We start from the raw sequence: 18,506 nt of genomic DNA, 5'->3' as shown, positions 1-18,506 counted from the left end.
GTATGGGATCTTTCCTTATCATGCTTTACAGCTGCCTGTGGTACGACATACAGTTGTCTTCAGAAGTTTGATTAAAAGTGCTTTCAGGAAGTAAAATTAATGTAATTAAAACATATCAATCCATAAAAAAATAAACCCACAGCAAGTGAATAGCATTTTAGAAAGATCCTGTTTAGGTGATCCACATATCTCCTGAAAATAGTAATTTTTAAAAAAGAAACCACACTCACACATGTTAATTCATTTCATATTTATATAGAATCAGGAACACAAGTAGAAGCAAGGACGAGATCTAAAGCCGGGAAATTAGCTGTGTGGCTTATTGTAAGGGTAAGCGTAACCCCAAACGTAGCAGTTTCATAAAACATTTAAATAGCTTTCTTAGAACTGGCATGTTTTAAATTGGTTTAAATGTGTCATTTTTGTTCTAGATCATGAGAAAAGATTCAGATTGTTGTAAGTCCCAGATTCTTTGGTTTATTTAAGACTGGCCCTACCTTGTTCGGCAAATATTTTGGTTCCCTCTTTTTTCTTTTTTCTTAAATTTATTTTTATTTTTAAAAATTTTATTTAGATTCCAGTTAGTTAACCTACGGGGCAACATTAGTTTCAGGTGCACAGTGTAGCGATTCCACACTTCTGCACACCACCTGGCGCTCCTCCCAAATGCCCTCCTTGGGTCTCTCTTAGAGTGGGGTCAGGACACTTGGGCTCAGAGTCGCGTAATTTTGATTTTCATCCTCTTGGTGCTTCCAGGCTTCCGGGTTTGCTCTAGGAAGCACACACCTCAAACTTCAAATGACTTCTGTGGATAGTTGCTAAGTTGCAACCAGGTCGTTTCTGTTCATTGAAGGGGACACCTTGGCTAACATGTGAAGACTGTTGTCTCCAGCATGTAAGAGGCTGGCCGCTCCGACAGACTCCTTGAGAACAAAACTCTGAGAGTGGTGTTTGGTGGGAGGGAGCGTCTGGGGCAGCACCAGCTTTGGCTACTGTAAGAAGCTTCTCAGGAAGCATTTGGGGTAGAAGGGCAGGCCATCCTCTTGGGTCCAAGTCGATGTCTTAGTCAGTTTGGGCTGCTCTAACAGAAAATACTGCGGACTGAGTAGCTTAAACAACGATTTATTTCTCATTGTTCTGGAGGCTGGGAAGTCCATGCTCAAGGTGTCAGCAGGTTCAGGGTCTGGTGAGGGCACTCATCTTGGTTTGCCCATGGCCATCCTGTCATTGTATCTTCAGGTAGAGAGGGGCAGAGGGAGAGAGAGAGAAAGAGAAAGAGAGAAGGGATTCTCATGTCTCTTCATAAAAGGGACTACTCCCATCCACCCTTATGACGCTTATGAGGCCCACCCTTAGGAGGCCTCTACCCTCACGACCTAATCATCCCAACACCCGCCTCCTGATATCGTGACATTGGGGGTTAGTCCATCACAGGCCTCCTCCACCACGTTGACTCCTGTCTGCACCTGTGAGTGGCTGACAACAGAACATGTAGTCCTTCTTTGCTTTCCAGAGTAAGTTGTGGGAAAACAAAGGGAATGTTTGATTTATTTCTCAACCATAAACAGTTGAAGATTAGGCCTTGTCAGGTTTCAGCAGAGAGTGGCTGGATCAATACCCTCTGGAGCAGTGCTTGTCTAACTTGAAAGTGCACACGACCCTGCTGGGGAGAGTGTTACATGACCTTGTTCAGCAGGTCTGGAGAGGGGCTACGATGATTCATGTCGCACAGTGCCCGTGTCGGTGGCCCCAAGACCACACTCCGCAAGCGAGGCACTGGGTTTGGACGGTGAGGTCTGGGAGACCAAGGACGCTGCCTTGTTTCCCATTGTATCCTGTCTTGGCATGATGCCTGGCACAAACGGAGTTCTCAATAAATATTTGCTGAATTGAATTAATGGGGGACACCAGCTACAAGGACAAATTTTATAGCCTAATTTTGAGAGTCAGCTCATAGCCCAAAACCAAATGGATAAATACCAACCATAACTAAACATGTGTTTAACCAGCCCTTTGGAGTTTCCCAAGCCCTTGAATTGATGTTAGTTTATTTGATTTTTACTCTTACAATAATCCTCTGAAGAGGAGCTGTTACTATTGTTTTTCTGTTATGGATGATAAAAGCCAAGTCAGCAAGGGCAAGTCACTTGCCTAAGGAAGGCTAGCAGAAGGTACCCTGCAACGTGGGTGTTCTGACTCCTGGCTTTTTCCTCTTGTACTTTGCACGAATAGTAAAAACTTGACCGGAAGTAGATTATGTAACTCTTGGTATCGTACAGCTGGAGCCTGCTGATGTCCCTATTCCTTGTTAAGTGCCACACACTTGGCATAGAGGAGCTAATAATGTGTCTGAAATGTAAGTCTGTGGGTGTGACCGGAGATGTGTCAGAGAACTCACAAGCTCTCACTGGGCTGCTGGACCAAACTCAACTATCTGTGCCTGAAGGCTCTTGTCTCTCCCTCCCAAAGGAAGGGAGTGCATCTATGTTTAGTTTCCCGAAGGACCAGAGATTCCCTCCCCCAGGGCACCATCCCACACACCCTGGGGTCTGCAGGGGCAGGGCAGCTGGCAGGCAGGTCCAGACTGCCTGGCTGCAGAGTGACCGTGGCAGGTCACCACCTCCCCCGAGGTTGCTTTCAGGCCTGTCCTGAGAGAAGGACGGACAGCAGGGAACTCGGACCTACAGTGTGTCTAGATAGCACGCAGGCCCTGCTGTGCCTTGGGACCTGGGGTGTGCTCACATCTTCTTTTCTCTTGCTAATCTTTGCTTTAGAAATTTCCCTGATGAAGCCTCTTCCAAGACCCATGCCTGGAGATGCTGTGGAATTCATCCGAGCTATTGTTATGGGGGGTGGCAATCTCAAAGGGACCTCCCTTCACCCATCTTGCGTGACGGAGGGGGTTTGACTGTTTTGTAGGCGGCATCTCAGCTTGCTCTTCTCTTTGCGACACTCACCTATTGCCATTGGCTTTTCATCTGTGGCCTCTTTTGCAAAGCAGACCACAGTTCCGGGTACATAATAGATAAAATAATAGAAAGGCACTGAGTCAACATTTTATTTTTTGTAAATCTGCCCCGACCCCTCTCCTAACCATCTATGTGAACATATTGCAGTCCAGTCTCTGCAGACCCACCGAGGAGCCTCACTGACGTTTCCCACAGGGGAGTCTGGAGGAGTTGTGCAGGCTTCCCGGACTCTCAGGAGAGAGCTTACAGTCCTGTCAGAATTGTTCTTTGTGTATCAAGGAAGAAATTCTGAGCAAGAGTGGGTGATGTCCTGAGGGACAGTGTGGCAGGATTTGTAATCTTTGTAATCTGCCACATGTGAATTCACCCTGAAGACGCCCGGCAAGAACTGTTATTTACATATATATTACCCCTTGAGGGGTAGGGGGTGTGTATGTGTTTATAATCTACCCTGGGCAGTGGAGAATAATTCCAACTAGGGAGACGCATACTGATGAAAAGTCGGGGCTTAAGGCCCTGGGTTCGAGATCTAGCTGTGCCGTTTAGTTTTTCTTCTTTTCTGTACCTATTGACCAGCCTTTCCCATTTCACCCAGCCTCCCCGACCTGCTCTGGCAACCACAGTATGTCTCTGTATCCATGAGTTCAGGGTTTTGTTAGATTCCACATATAAGTGAGAGAAATTTGCTTTTCCCTGTCTGCTTATCTCACTCATCATAATGCCCTCAAGTCCCATCCATGTCACAAATGTCAGAATTTCCTTCTTTTTTATGGATGAATAATATGCCATTGTATACATATGCCATGTTTTCTTTATTCGTCATTTGATGGACATGTAAGTCGTTTTCATGCCTTGGCTATTTTAAGTAGAATGCTACAGTCAGCTTGGGAGTGCAGATATCTGTTTGAGTTAGTGCTTTCATGTCCTTTGGACAAAGACCCAGAAGTGGATTTGCTGGGTTATAGGCTAGTTCTAGTTTTAACTTTTTGGGGGTCCTCTGGTTGCACCAGTTTGCATTCCCACCAGCAAGTGCACACGGGTTCCCTTTTCTCCACATCCTCACCAACACTTTGCTCCGTGAGGTGATACCTCACTCTCTTGAGATGTCTGGCGATGTATTTGATTCTGTAAGCCTATCTGTCTAGAAAAACAAGCAAGCAGTCTCACTTTGTATGTTCATGAGGGGATGGAATAATGCAGATAAAGGCCAGCATGGTCCTGGCACATGGCATCAGCACTCACTGAACGTTAGTTCTTGAGATGGAGTCCATCCCGGAACCCCTTTCATTCTAGGACCCAGTGTTACTCTCGCTTCTGCTCTTCTGCCGTGGTCTGCAGATTATAGAGCAGTTACTCCAAGCCTCCTACCCTGGGCAGTGGTAGAGGCAAGGGTTAGAGGCATCACTTTGATAGAGGACGTCACTGTGGCTCAAAGTTTCCTAGGTATGGTTATGGACCTGGCTGACTCTTTTTTTCCCGTCCCCTTTTTCTTCTGTTTCCCATCCCTGATTGCCACACTTCACCAACTCTCATCCTCTTCTGATATTTCTTCAGTTTGGATCTGTCCCATCTGTTTACAGATCAAGATTATCTGTGGCCATGGAGTCTGATTACTGGGTTTTTGTTTCTCCTACTGTTGACTTCCCATAAGCCCAGCCTATTCACCTGACCTTCTCAGATAAACCTCATGCCTTTGATGGGTCTTTTTTTTTTTTTTTTTTAATGTTTATTTGTTTTTGAGAGACAGGGAGAGAGCATGAGCAGGGGAGAAGCAGAGAGAGAGAGAGACAGAATCCAAAGCAGGCTCCAGGCTCTGAGCTGTCAGCACAGAGCCCAACATAGGGCTCGAACTCACAGACTGTGAGATCATGACCTGAGCTGAAGTTGGACACTTCATCGACTGAGCCACCCAGGTGCCCCTCTGATGGGTCTTTAAGGTGTTGCTAGTATCCTAGATATCACAGTGTCCGTGTCCCTGCGATGTACTTCTCCCAGAGGTTAGAATGTGAAGAAATCAGGTTGCATTTGTCTGAGTCGTGGGTGGACAGTCCCTACTTAAGTCTGTCTCTTGGTCTCTCTCAGCCACCTAACATCTCCATTTCCTCAGACTGTCAGTTTACCCTGTTGTCCTGGAGAAATTATTCACAGCATCCTCTTTTTTTTCTCAAAAGTATCTTGAGCTTAGAAGATATATTGTAAGGGCATCCTGTATTTTGGGATGGGTATATATTTAAGTTTTCAAATAGAAAACATGGTGGATTATCAGGCAAAAACATATTTTTTCAGTACAATAACAAGAATTGTGATAAGGAAAGTCCAGTTGAAGTCATAATTTTCAAAAACGGTGCTTCAAAGGGTTTTCTTTCTGTAGTGAAAACTAGAATGTGTTTTTATCATAGCAAGCAATGTTTTGGAAAACTTGGAAGAGGCTTGCTACATGATTTGCATTCTAAGTGGTCAACCCTTGTTCAGTGGAATAAGTATACACAAGCTAAGAATGCTCCAGGGGAAAACACATACACATCACACATTTTTTTAAGCTTCTGAAACCCTTCTCTTCTTTTTCTCGCTTCCCTTCATGTTACTGGGCAGAACGCATCTTTCACAAGCAGGTGTGAACAAGAAGTCTGATAATACTCAGAACTAGTAATAATACTCAGAACTAGCAGGAGCCGGCAGCCCATCCTAAAATTCTGCAGCCATGTTAAGATATGACTGAGCGAAATCGTGCAAGGAGCTGGGAGAGAAAACTTCCAGCTTTGTTACCATCAGCTGTCTCTACCTGAGCAGAAGAGACAGTGAGGTAGTGTAAATGCCACATACTATCAAGCCGCATCAGTGACACAGGGCCGCAGTGGATAGAAAGAGACAACGTAGCCTTCACACACAGCAGCCGCAGCTGCGGTAGAAATTCGGGGCTCCCAAGACAGGCCATTTACCAGGTTCACACATTCTCACTCTGTCGTTCCTCAAGATACATGTCATGCGTTAATCAGGTCCTTTCCTTCTGCACTGTGTAGAAGGGCACAGGGCTGTAATAGAGGCCGGGCGAATGATGCCACCTGGTACCCAGCTGAAAGAGGACGTATAGCAGAATCCCAGAGGAGCTAGAATGGACAAGGAAACAAAGGTAGCTTAATGTTTCCTTTATCAGTTGTCTTCCCATAGACAATCCAGGCTTTATAAGGAGGTTACAAAGAAAAAGCTGGATCCTATTCTTTCATTAAAGCACCATCAGGCCTCAATGTTAAGTAAAAGAAGTCTCTCAGATATGACACATGGTAATTTACACCTGGTTACTCGGAATGATGGCATGATTTATATTCAGCTCTAGGTTGTCCGTCTTTGACATTCTACCCACTCACATCTTTGCATATTCAGAGGCTGTGGGAGCACAAAAATATTAAAATGAAATCCACTACACATTATAGTAGAATGACATGTAATTTATTCATATAACTGACAGTTAGGCAGTACTCAAAATTCATTTAAGTAAGCAAGTGATTACACAAACGTCTAATCATACTAAAATCGATAGTCAGAAGGTATAAAATACCATGGGTATGAAATGCCATGGTAAATACTGTTCAACAGACTACAATCATAATTCCAAACGAAATCATGGTCTTTCAAATTATTTTTAGCAGTTTTGGAATGATGTGATTTTTTCCCCCCCTCCAAGCCATTTACTTTTTTCACTGATACAAGACAAGGTCATTATTTTCAAGAAATACGACAGAAGGACACACCTTAGGTCCCTCTCTTGCAACACATTTTCTTGCAAATTGTTTTTTTCATATAACCTCTTGACATTAAAAATAAACCAGTCAGCACTCAGTTCCCCAAGCACAGATGCTTGGATCAGAAGAGTGCCAGGGTGTAACTGAGTTCAGCGAGAGGCAGGCAGTGAAAAATCTTCTGCAGCTTTTGAAGCGTGCATACTTCTTCTCTGAGGCTCCAAGCATCATAAACATATTTAGGCATCCAAGCCAGTAAAATCAGGGGAATAAAATAATTTGATATCCATATGACTAGGATACAATCGCAACTGGGGATAAGTTACAGTATAATTCTGCGGTACTTTGGACAAAAACAGCACCTACCTAAATCTGCTTCTCGTAAGCCTCGTTACATCGTCACGAAGCGCAGCTACGTTTGCAGGAATGGTTTGGTTTATCATGTGTCTGTCTGTATTATTTGCAAGTCATATACTTCAGTGGAATGAGGTCCAAGCGTGAACCCGGCCCGAAGAGCTAGCAGCGGTAGTCATGAGATGTATCAATAAATTAAAAGGCTTTCACAGAACAAGAGTCCGCTAGATCTCTCACATACAAAAGACAGCTAGAGAAGTACAGTTCTTCGATGCTGAATTATGAGGGGGAGGAAAACAATCTAAAAAAATAGAAAACTCTCTCCATACTTGGGTGTCAAGGCAAATGTAACACTGCATAATGCCACAACATGAACAGTCACTGGATGGCAGATACTCCAGAAGCGGTGATATCTGGGGATCTGGTAGTTGTGACCCAGAGATGAAAGTACCGTACCAAAAGGCATGCATACAATCACTGTGTGCACTCAGTGTATGAGCTGGGACCTAAGCAGGGAACTAACACGACAATGAGGCAGTGTTCCGGGGGTATCCGTTAAAACCAGTATGCGCTACTACATGTTGATCAAACCTTCTGAGGCAGCGAAGTGTGGGCACAATGCCATGTCTGGGTTCCGCAGCTGTTTTATGATCCTCTTGCGAAATTTCTCCCGCACACGATTGAATTCCATGATGTCCGTGGGGTCCTCTTCAATCCAAAACTTGTGAAACTCGTGCATCAAGTAGCCTGTTACAGAGAAGACAGTGATAAGATTGCAGGAGAAAGAAAAAAGTCCTTAATCACATTCAGAGTCACTGAATGCTGAAAGAGATGTCCGATCATTGGTCAATTGACGGCAACCCTGGGGCTCAAAGAAGAGGTCGAAATGCAGCAGATATCCTGTTTTGGATTGTTCTTTAAAACCCGTGGGTGAGGAGAGGGCAAATGGGTGACCGGCATTGAGGAGGGCGCTTATTGGGATGAGCACTGGGTGTTGTAGGTAAGCCAATTTGACAATAAATTATATATATAAAAAATAAAATAAAATTCGTGCAGTAGAAACTACCAGTCTGCAAGATTTTTGCGGCTGGTCCTGGGATTATTGTCCCTGTACTCAAGGAGGGAGACAGACAGTTCTGCCGTCTCTGGAATGTGCCCCACGTCTGGAGCAGAACCTGAGGGGCTGACAGTGACCACTTCATCCTGCCCCTCCTGATTAAATTAACATAATGCCTGATTTTTCAGAATTACTCCACTCAGCCTTTTTTCTCTTGTTACTTGATTTGAGAAGAGCTTTAAATTACTCTGACAAATCAAACAAATGTGTTCTGACAGTCTATTACGAGACAATAAAAATTGTAAATCAACTCTGAACAACACAGAACAGTCATTAAACTACATGAAATTGTTACTAAGACCTTCTTGCTCTGAAGCATAATGTCCTCTTCAAATACTTCTGTGTCTCAAAAATGTTATCTATGAATAATATGGATTGGGAACGTTTTCGGAATAAACATTAAGTATTGAATCTATTCATTGTGCTATTTCCCCACTGTGCACCGCCTCCCTCCCCTCCCCCGCCCCCATTTAGAACTGACATGTGAATAGCTTTTTAAAAAGACGATAAAAGATACTTGTATGTAGTAAACCTATAACAAGTTCAAGTGTCTTGTTATATATTAGGAAAAAAGTACTTAAGAAAATAATCGTACTTAAAAAACAAAACAAAACAAAACATTACAGAAGCTTTTCTTGGTATTAGCATTAGAAGGAGCAAGGATTCCAGAGCCAGAAACCTGGTTAGAATCCTAGCTCTTTCCACTGGGGAAGGAGTGAGCAGAGAGATGATGGGGGGTATGGGAAGAGAATTTTGGAACAAACATGTTAAGTCCTAATAGTAAAAAGTAAAAATTAAAGCCATTTGTTTTTCTATTTATTAACTAGCTACTTACGAGAAAACCTTGAACACTGGTCCACAAACAGATTTTTAAAAATCTTTACCCTATCTTGCTGTAATACAAAATTAGAAGTGACCTTCCTTCCACCCCCAACGCACACTTCCAGATATTGGTCCACTTGCACAAACTTCCCTGGTTTCTCATTCATTATGCTGTTAAATATGCTTATACATCTTAAGTATATAGTCTCTCTACAACTACAGGAAGAAAGGTAGTAAGGAGGGAGAAAATTTGGTTTGCTTTTTGTGGGGATTGACCATTGCATTTCTTTTAGGATTAGATTTATATCGGGCCCTCCACACATAACTGATGTGACTGTTTTTCACATCTCTCCATGGGGACAACACATCAGTGCTGACTCAAAGGCCTCTGGGTCACACAGCCCAGGGCCCACTGCCACTGTTAAGGAAACCTGATCACATCTGGGAAACCCCAGATCAGCAATCCCAGGAGCGGTCCTATCCATCCTACTCTATCTGCTGCTTGGATTCCCCGAGGCAGCGTCCGGCCTTGAGCTCTTCTGGTGACAATGCTGACATTAGCCTGTCCCATGGATGAAGAACCTGGTTTTAAAGGGATTTTCCTTACATTGGGCCAAAATCTGTTACCCTGTATTTCTTGGAACAAATTCAATCTTTCTCCAACTCAAATATTTGAAGTGTCTTTTATGCCCTGAAATTCTCTCTTTTCTAGGCTAAGCATCCCTATTTCTCCTCACCATTTCTCACAGGCCATGATCAGGAGTCTGTTTATTATTCTGGTTGTTTTCATGCACATCAAGAGGAAGTTGTTTCCTCTAATCTCAATATCTTATTCAACCAAAAGAATTCAATCATGTGTCCATTTCAGTGACTGGGCAAAGTCCTGAAGTATCCTGAGAATGTTATGAGGTACTTTTTAAAAATGCAGACCTCTCAGATTCAACCGCAGTTGAGTAAGATGACTCTCAGGTCACTAAAGTTTCAGATCCATTGTTCTAGAAGATGCCATTTTTTTAAGTTCCTTTGGCTGTTTTCTAAATGTTATATTTTTTTGTGGTTCTATGTGAAATCTTACGATAATTTATAATTTCTTCCTCCTGTGCTATATAATATACATAATCTTCCTGACTTAGCCTCTGAGCTCAAGTAAATGTGCCTGAGTTGTTTTGTAGAGTCAGACTTCTAATACTTCGAATTAAAATTATACATAATCAGCTAAAAGCATCTTATCAGTATCTCATGAGTTATACGGTCTTTATCCTTATCAACAACAGTGAACAAGCACTGGGAAAATCATCTTCTAATGAAGAATTTACTTTCTCATCAGACACATGAAAATATTCACTCTTCTCTACAATGTGCTGGTATGATGGCAGCTGACTCTAAGGTGATCTTGTGTAGCTCAGAGTGTTAGAAGAATGCAGACCCATTTGGTTTCCCCATTTTTCTACCTTAAATGCAGTTACAGAAAGACATTTTGAAAGGTTTTAAAGACAGGCAAGGATAAGACTAGAGGTGGGTGGTTAACAATCTGACCCCACTCTCAGGATCCTTCCTCTTAAGAAGCTACAAAAGTGAAGCTGTCCCATCAGGAGAATAGTGACTGTATAACATGATTTGAATCAAAATGCAGAAATGGTGGCTTGGCTTCCAGGGTACACATGATAATTGTAAAACTCAACTCATTTTTATATGAACAGAGTGTTCCTATATCCATTCAGTCAGTTGGCCAGTTGGCTCGTCTGCCAGGTAACACATATGCAACAGATACAAGAAAAAGGTAGAGTTCCTGTGTTCCCCAATTCTCTACCTCTTGGAAGAGACACCCAGGTAGACAATTGCCAGTGATGATTTATTAGCTGAGAAAGCTAACAAAATGGTGTGGAAAGCAGAGGGAGGAAACAGAGGCCAGACTATTGCTTATAGTTTCGTAATTCTTAACAATAGCTCTGTGGAGTAGGCAGTGCAGATAGAGCTTCATATTACGGATGAGAACATTGGGCTTAGAAAAGGTATTTAAATGATGTACAATCCCACAATACAGCTGGAAGCTGGAAGACAGAACCTGAAGTTGGCTGACTCTCTACCACTGTACCTGCTGCCTCTTCCAGTGTACCCTCTTCCTCTGGTTCTTACTCTTACTGAATAGTCGCTTCTGAAGGTCAAAGGAAAGATCATTCTTTTTCCTTTTCTGGTCACTGTACTTTTCCTTGTGCTCATGACACCTCACCTTGCTTCATTTCAGGGAAGCTTTAGACTGAATGCAGTTTTCGTAGCATACTGCCTTGTAGTGCAGTATTCGCTGAATACTACTATAAAGTCAGAATGATAGAGCTATTATTCTCTTACATTTTTCACATAGATGAAATACCTGTTTAGAATACTAATTTGGCTTTCCAGCCCAAGCCTGCAGTGTATTTGTTGTTGTTTGAATGTATCTTGGTTTTGCTTCGCTGCATTCAGTTAGCAGACAGCATACACATAAGCAAGGACACAAGTAATTGCAAGAATATTACAGAGGAAATGTGCAGAACTGCTCTTGTCCGATGGAGGGACAATGAATTCAGGGCACAGGGTGCTTCCTCTGAAGAGGTGTGAGTCCCTCTGCGTATACCCCAGTTCACAGGGGGATTGTGTGCTTTCTGAAAAACTGGTGAGGGCCTTGGGAAATGAGTAACCCTACTGCATGCCACTTACCCTGGCTAAGGTTCTCTTGAAAACTTATCAGTTAAGGCCAAAAGCTAAATTTTTCATGAGAAACTAGATTTCCTTTCCTTTTCTTTTTTTCTTTTCTTTCTTTTTTTTAAGAGAAAGAGAGAGAAAGTGTGTGCATGAGAGAAAGAGAGCTGCAGAGGGGGCAGAGGGAAGGGGTGGAAAGAGAAAGAGACAGAGAAAGAGAGAATCTTAAGCAGGCTCCATGTTCAGTGTGGAGCTAAGCTTCCTTTCTTCTACAAAAGACATTATCCTTTATTTTAGCTTCCTCTCCACCCATCCATCCATCCATCCATCCATCCATTCATCCATCCAACCATCCATCCATCCATCCATCCAACCACCCATCCATCCATCCAACCATCCATCCATCCATCCATCCATCCATCCAACCAACCATCCATCCATCCAACCGTCCGTCCATCCATCCATCCATCCATCCATCCATCCATCCAACCAACCATCCATCCAACCATCCATCCATCCATCCATCCATCCGTCCATCTGTCTGTCCGTCCGTCCATCCATCCATCCATCCAACCATCCATCCAACCAACCAACCAACCAACCAGCCAACCAGCCAACCAGCCAACCAACCAACCAACCAATATCTACTGAGCACCTACTCTCCCAGGCTCTTTGCTGAGGATACAGTAGTGCATACAAACAACAAAATGCCTATCCTTAAATGCCAATTCCTATGATTCTCATTTTGATTTTCTCCTGCCAGAGTGCCCCCACTGTGTGGCTCTGATTTTCTTCTCAATGCTGATGAATCCCAAATCTGGACTTGTAATTCCTCAGAGTTCCAGGGCCTTACGTTGGAGTGCCCACTGTTCAGCTCTGTGAGGATTTCCCAACAGAAACTCACCCTCAGAATGCCTAAAACTAAAAGTCATTCTGTTTTGGCAAGTTTTCCTTGACTCCCAGACTGAGTGAGCTGTGTCAGCCACAAGTCTTTTCAATTAAAAAAAATTTTTTTTAATGTTTAGTTTTGAGAGAGAGAAAGAGAGCACAAGCCTGGGAGGGGCAGAGAGAGATGGAGACACAGAATCAGAAGTAGGTTCCAGGCTCTGAGCTGTCAGGCACAGAGCCTGACATGGGGCTCCAACTCATAAGCTGTGAGATCATGACCTGAGCTGAAATCAGATACTTAACCATCTGAGCCACGCAGGCACCCTGAGCCTTTTCACTTCTTAAAAACAGTATCTTTACTTCCCAATCACAAAATCCTTCCCACTATGTTTTAATTAATTTTTTTTAGATGCACAGAACCCAATCTGTAGTAAAACTTCAGTATCTGCCAGAAATGGTCAGACTGAATATAATCACCTAGTTGTCAGAGTAGGAGCTATAATCATATATTTGAGGGGCTGCCATTTTCCACTATTAACCAGTCATAAAGTATATGTATTTTTAAATTTGCTCTTAATTTTTATCTAAGTTATATATGCATATAGTTTAGAGTCATACAGTTTAACAAGTCTTGTTACAAAAACTAAACAAAACCCAGCAGCACTTCCTGTCTTACTGACTGCTTCCCTAAAGGAACATTTCATCTTTTTTGCTGATTATTTTGATCATCGACTTCCATGACTGTATACAATGTGATTTCCATTGCGTGAATTTTTTGGACTTCCCTTAGAAGAAGATGAAGATTTCACTCTCTTTCACCCAATTCCAACCACATTATCACGTGTTTCCTAACAATTTCCTTTGTGCAGTATTACCAACTGCCCTCTCTGTTTATTTGCTTAGTTTTCACCAACTTCACTCTAAACCAGGCCAGTATCTTTGCAGTGTGTTCAAACAAGGTTAGACACCCCATCAGTTTTATATTCTTCAAAGAGTTGCTATCAGAGCGTTCTGACCTGTTAAAGTCTAGATTTAATACTCTCATCCTGCTGCACAGATATCACCTGGAGCTTTTCCTTCACCTTTGTCTTTGAAAATTCTCTTCACTTCATTCCTGTGATAGGCTTCCTGAACCTCCTGGGAGGTCCTGTGGAGTAAATCAGGTTGCTTCTTACCTTTCCACACTACCTGTTTGGGATTTATTTTCTCAGGACTACTAAATCAGTTATCACTTAATCTGTTTTCCAGTTTCTAAAATGAGGTTTTTATTGCTTACTTCTTGATTTTTCCTGTCCTTGTGGGTTCATGCTTTCTTGGAAAAAATCCTTCTACATTAACTTCAGTGAAGTTAAAAAAAATTTTTTTAATGTTTATTTATTTTTGAGACAGAGAAGGATAGAGCATGAACTGGGGAGGGTCAGAGAGAGGGAGACACAGAATCTGAAGCAGGCTCCAGGCTCCGAGCTGTCAGCACGGAGCCTGACGCAGGGCTTGAAATCACGGTCTGTGAGATCATGACCTGAGCAGAAGTCAGATGCTTAACCGACTGAGCCACCGAGGCACCCCAACTTCAGTGAAGTTTTAAAAGGGAGCATAATAAATGCATTAAGTATGCCATCATCAACCAGAAGTCCTGATTAAGCAGATATTTAAAATGACAAAATGCTAGATAATAGAATCACTATTAATTTACGAGTTTAGAGAAAATAAATTGCTGTTAATTCTGTCACATTGTAAAAATGAAATGGGGACCAGCATGCCCCTGCGGTGGATTTGAGATGAGCATCTGTGTCTTAACCATACTTAGAGCGGCAGAACTGCTTAGCAAATTAGCAGAAAAGAAGAGCTGAAAGAAATATAAAATAGAGGCAAAACTTAGAATTTTTTTTTTTTTTTTTGCTAAGAAATCCTGGGTACAAGGCCCTCAGTGCAGCAAGCGTGGTGTAAATGGTTTAGATGACATTTCTCCTTTAAACTGCCTGAGTCGCTTGATGATTTAGAACATCTTTCCATGTTCCTCCAAACCAGTCTGTGTCTGGCCCTCAAGGATCGTGATGCCATTCAGATTTTAGGATTGTGTCTCTAAGAATGCAGAAAAACGTTCCAGGGCTCTGTCATATCATCTTGGTCTTTATCTTCTGAAACCTCACTATAACTGCAACTCCAGAGGATACCCCTCATTCATACTTACCTCTGCAGCATCTAATCCGGGGGGGCTACACATCTTCCATCTGTGGCAGTAGTAGGGAAAGCGGGAAGAGTACTACCAGTGGCAACGCTGCCAACTCTCAGTATCAGCCACGAAACCAGCACTCCCTCTTTCTCGTGCTGCCTGAGCACCAAGTGTGGAACTGGCTAATGAAAACTTTGTATCCATGATCTCACTTTATCTTCATGGCAACTCTATAAGGAAAGGACTCATCTTACAGATGCCATAACTAAGGCTTAGAGAGTCTGGTAAGCATAGACCCAGGAGTCGACTCAGGCTGTCTTCAGAACCCAGGCTCTTAAGTGCTGTGCCATGCTGGATCAGAGGGAGGGAGACACCCAGACCGGAAGCTGATACCCTGAATATTAAGCAAGAGCTGGGAAAGAGAAAAATCCACGATGCCTGCAAATATTACTGTTGCATTTTAAGAAGAAGACAACAAAACCAAAACCAAAGGGGAACTTCAAAGACCCCAAAGCAGCCAAATTGCAAAGATCTCTCCGCTTTGCCCCTTGCGTAGAGTGTTCCATAGAAACTATATTGCTGTTTAAGCAGTAGGACACTTACAAAATGTTTGCTGGAAATGAGACAGTGTTGGAGCTTCTGGGGCAATGTTGTAGAAGTGAGTTTTTAGCGCTCCGCTCACCAGTAGATTATACGCCAGGTCAGTTATATTGATGCCCACAATTGCAAATGAGTACCTGTAAAGCGTAAACCACAAAACCAACTGTGTGTCACATAAGCATTGAAAAATATAACCTAATTTTTAAATGACTTATAAGATATCAGAGTGGAAGGTTGGCCTTCCCTCTCTATCCTATCTTTACCCTGAATTTCATAACTTATCAAAATACCAGTAATGTAACCAAGGGAATTGAGAATCCATATGCTTTGATTTGGTAATTTTATTTCTAAATATATAAGAGAAAAAAATCTGAAACTAAGAGCTTTATACCCAAGGGTACTCATTATAGCATTACTTATAATGGCAAAGATGTGGAAGCTATTCACATATTCTAAAAAAGGTGATTGGTGAAATGAGTTGTGGTAATCTCTTATGATATATTACAGCCAATAACTACTGTATTTCTAAAGACTACTTAAGTGGGAAGCATTATGTATAAAACAAGCCAGGTTTTATTATATACGCACAGATATGCACAAAAAACAGGGGAGAATGAAATGCCACCAGATATTACTATGGTATCTTAGAGTAATAAGATTGAGGTGATATTTTTTTTTTGTTTACTTGCCTATATTTTCTAGATTTTCCATAATGAGTTATATATTACTTTTAAGATGGGGGAGAATTTAAATAAGTATCTTAGCACTCAGGGTATATTTCCTAGTTCCGTTTCTACATGCCTATTAAAAATTAAATGGAACTGAGTACTTAAGTCTCAGAGTAACACAAATCCATCACATTAAACAAGGGAGTTCTCCATTCAACAATATTTTTGAATGCAAAGGGGAATTTAAAAAAAGACTTCTAAAGTAAATTTGTATAATCCAATAAATTGATACTTGATAAAAATCCTTAAAACTACCAAGTGCAATTCTAAATGATGGTTTCTGAAAATCATGTGCATATAGTTTAACATTTTAAATGTTGTCACTTGGCCAAAGGCAAAAATAGTACCATAGAACCATACAAATAGATCCAAACACATATAAACACATCCTTTTAAAAGTTCACCTGGGTTATATATTTCCATCAGGACATTCGTCATCTTTCTCATCCTTTACGGTGTTCTTAGGACATTTTTGTTCCGGTTCTAGTTTCAACTGACAACCTCTATATATGAATGAAATCCCACACTCACCCAATTGCTTTGTCCATCCTTTTCTTCTCCCATTCCGCTTTGCTGAATTTGCTGAATAAATGAGTAAAGAAATAAGCTTTAATCTCTACTTGGTCCTTGTTCTCTTGGAATGCTCATACTAAAACTGTTGACTAGATGTCTGTAACTCAGTTATCAAACACTAACCAATTTAAATGTTATCAATTAAAAATCCACAATATAATTTATGTAGATCTCAGAAATGGGATTATTTAAAGCCCTGCTACTTATCCCCTATTCCCTTTAGTGCAGCAGTGAGAGAGAGTCCTTAAGGCCACTTTTTTACAGGATCGTTAATTATCAAGCGATACTTTCTCCATGAACCTTTGCCTGGGATGTGTGTCTTCTGATGCTCCCTTGCTCTCTCACGATTCCCCACTGCATCTCCTTTGGTTTTATTTCATGGCATTTATCCTAGTCAGTCTTATTTGTGAAGTCTGGCTCACAGTAGATGCCAAATAAATGTTTATTGATTAAAGAAGTAGTGAGCTAGTGAAGGAAAGGAAGGCAGGGAGGGGGAGGGAAGGATATGTAGGCTTTACAAACTCTGACAAGTGCTATGGCAAGGCCTCTGGCTAAACTAAGGCAGCTAACCTGTAGCAGTTCCACTGTAATCCGTGTTATAATCTGGGCTTCTGACTAAGACTGTAGAGAGGGCCCTCTCAGATGCATTCCGAAAATCCTGCCTTGCCTTCCCTTAGCTTGTGGACTTGGCAGTCCTCCCTATTCTCCCCCACTCCATGCTGCCACGGTTTTGTAAGCGGGATCCACGTCCCACTTTCTTTGTGGCTAACGTAACCCTCATTTCACACTAGAAAATGTGGTTAGCATTTGAACTAAATAACATTTTAAAACTAGAGTTAGGAACATGTAGCTTCTATCTAAGCAGGGTTCTCTAGAATACACTGCAAACACTACACTAAAAGACACACGTGTAAGACACACAGCAAAAGACCACAAAAACATGATACAAAGTTGACATTTAACTCTATGGACTTTCTACTCTGTAAATGACTGGCTGCAATTCAGAGAAACTGCCTTTAATTCATGTTAAAATATGCCACCTCTTTTTAAAGTGTAACCGCGTACTAACCAATCAACCAACCAGCTAAAAAGGCGTGAGGAGATTTTTACTTCAAAGACTCACATCCAACTAAAATGAATTAGGTGTGAAATTTAAGAGACTTTATATAGACAAAGTTATAAGCACCTGTTTTCTCTTAACGAAGCTTTATGCACAGTGTCTCTGTGTTAAATGAAATCTCTCTCTGCATTGGAAATACAAGAAAGGCCAAATGCCCTCCACTTATGTGATTACTGAGGATACCCTGGCCCAAACGGAATGAATCCCTTTCTTCAAGAAACACACAACAACAAATAATCAAACAGTCAAAATTCTCCTTGTAAACTTGAATCTACTTATATCCCTCAAGCTACTGTGGGACTCAATAGATGGAGGTTTACAAGGCAACGATAACGATGTGTAATGCTTGCTGAAGGATAGACGGGAGAGAGCTTTCCTTAATAGATATTGCTGCTGAATGCCTAATATATTCAGGGCCTCACACAACCTACATTGCTATCACAAGTCATCATTATATACCTATTTTTGACACTGATGAAGGATAGTAGCATTTCCCAAACACTCTGTTTTGTGTTTACTGACATTTACCACCAATTTGAAGTGATTAATATTTGAACATCATCTCCTCAATTTTATGATAGCTTAAGGGACAAAAGCACAGTAGCTTTATGTACATGTATACACACACACACACACACACACACACGTCTCTTCTTAAATAAGAGTATTCACACAAACTCTCAAATACATCCTCTCTGCTGGCTGACACGAGAGATAAAACTATATAAAGTCTTTCTTTGAGAATG

At 41.7% G+C, this 18,506-nt stretch overlaps 1 protein-coding gene across 1 annotated transcript in view; it reads right to left on the bottom strand.

Moving 5' to 3' along the window:
• Positions 1-6,551: 6,551 nt before the first annotated feature.
• The window catches only part of ELMOD1 (ELMO domain containing 1), a 65,708-nt gene continuing 53,753 nt past the window's right edge, over positions 6,552-18,506 (bottom strand). The window contains exons 10-12 of the mRNA XM_042906324.1: positions 16,599-16,649; positions 15,343-15,476; positions 6,552-7,807 (exon numbers count right to left, since the gene is read on the bottom strand). Coding sequence (XP_042762258.1) covers positions 7,635-7,807; positions 15,343-15,476; positions 16,599-16,649 — 358 coding nt within the window. The 3' untranslated portion in view covers positions 6,552-7,634. The remainder of the gene's footprint in view (positions 7,808-15,342; positions 15,477-16,598; positions 16,650-18,506) is intronic.

This window comes from Panthera leo, chromosome D1 (assembly GCF_018350215.1).
Source record: "Panthera leo isolate Ple1 chromosome D1, P.leo_Ple1_pat1.1, whole genome shotgun sequence".
In the NCBI taxonomy this organism is placed as follows: domain Eukaryota; kingdom Metazoa; phylum Chordata; class Mammalia; order Carnivora; family Felidae; genus Panthera; species Panthera leo.
The sequence above is the reverse complement of the archived record's forward strand: the minus strand, read 5'-3'. Positions and strand labels throughout refer to the sequence as shown.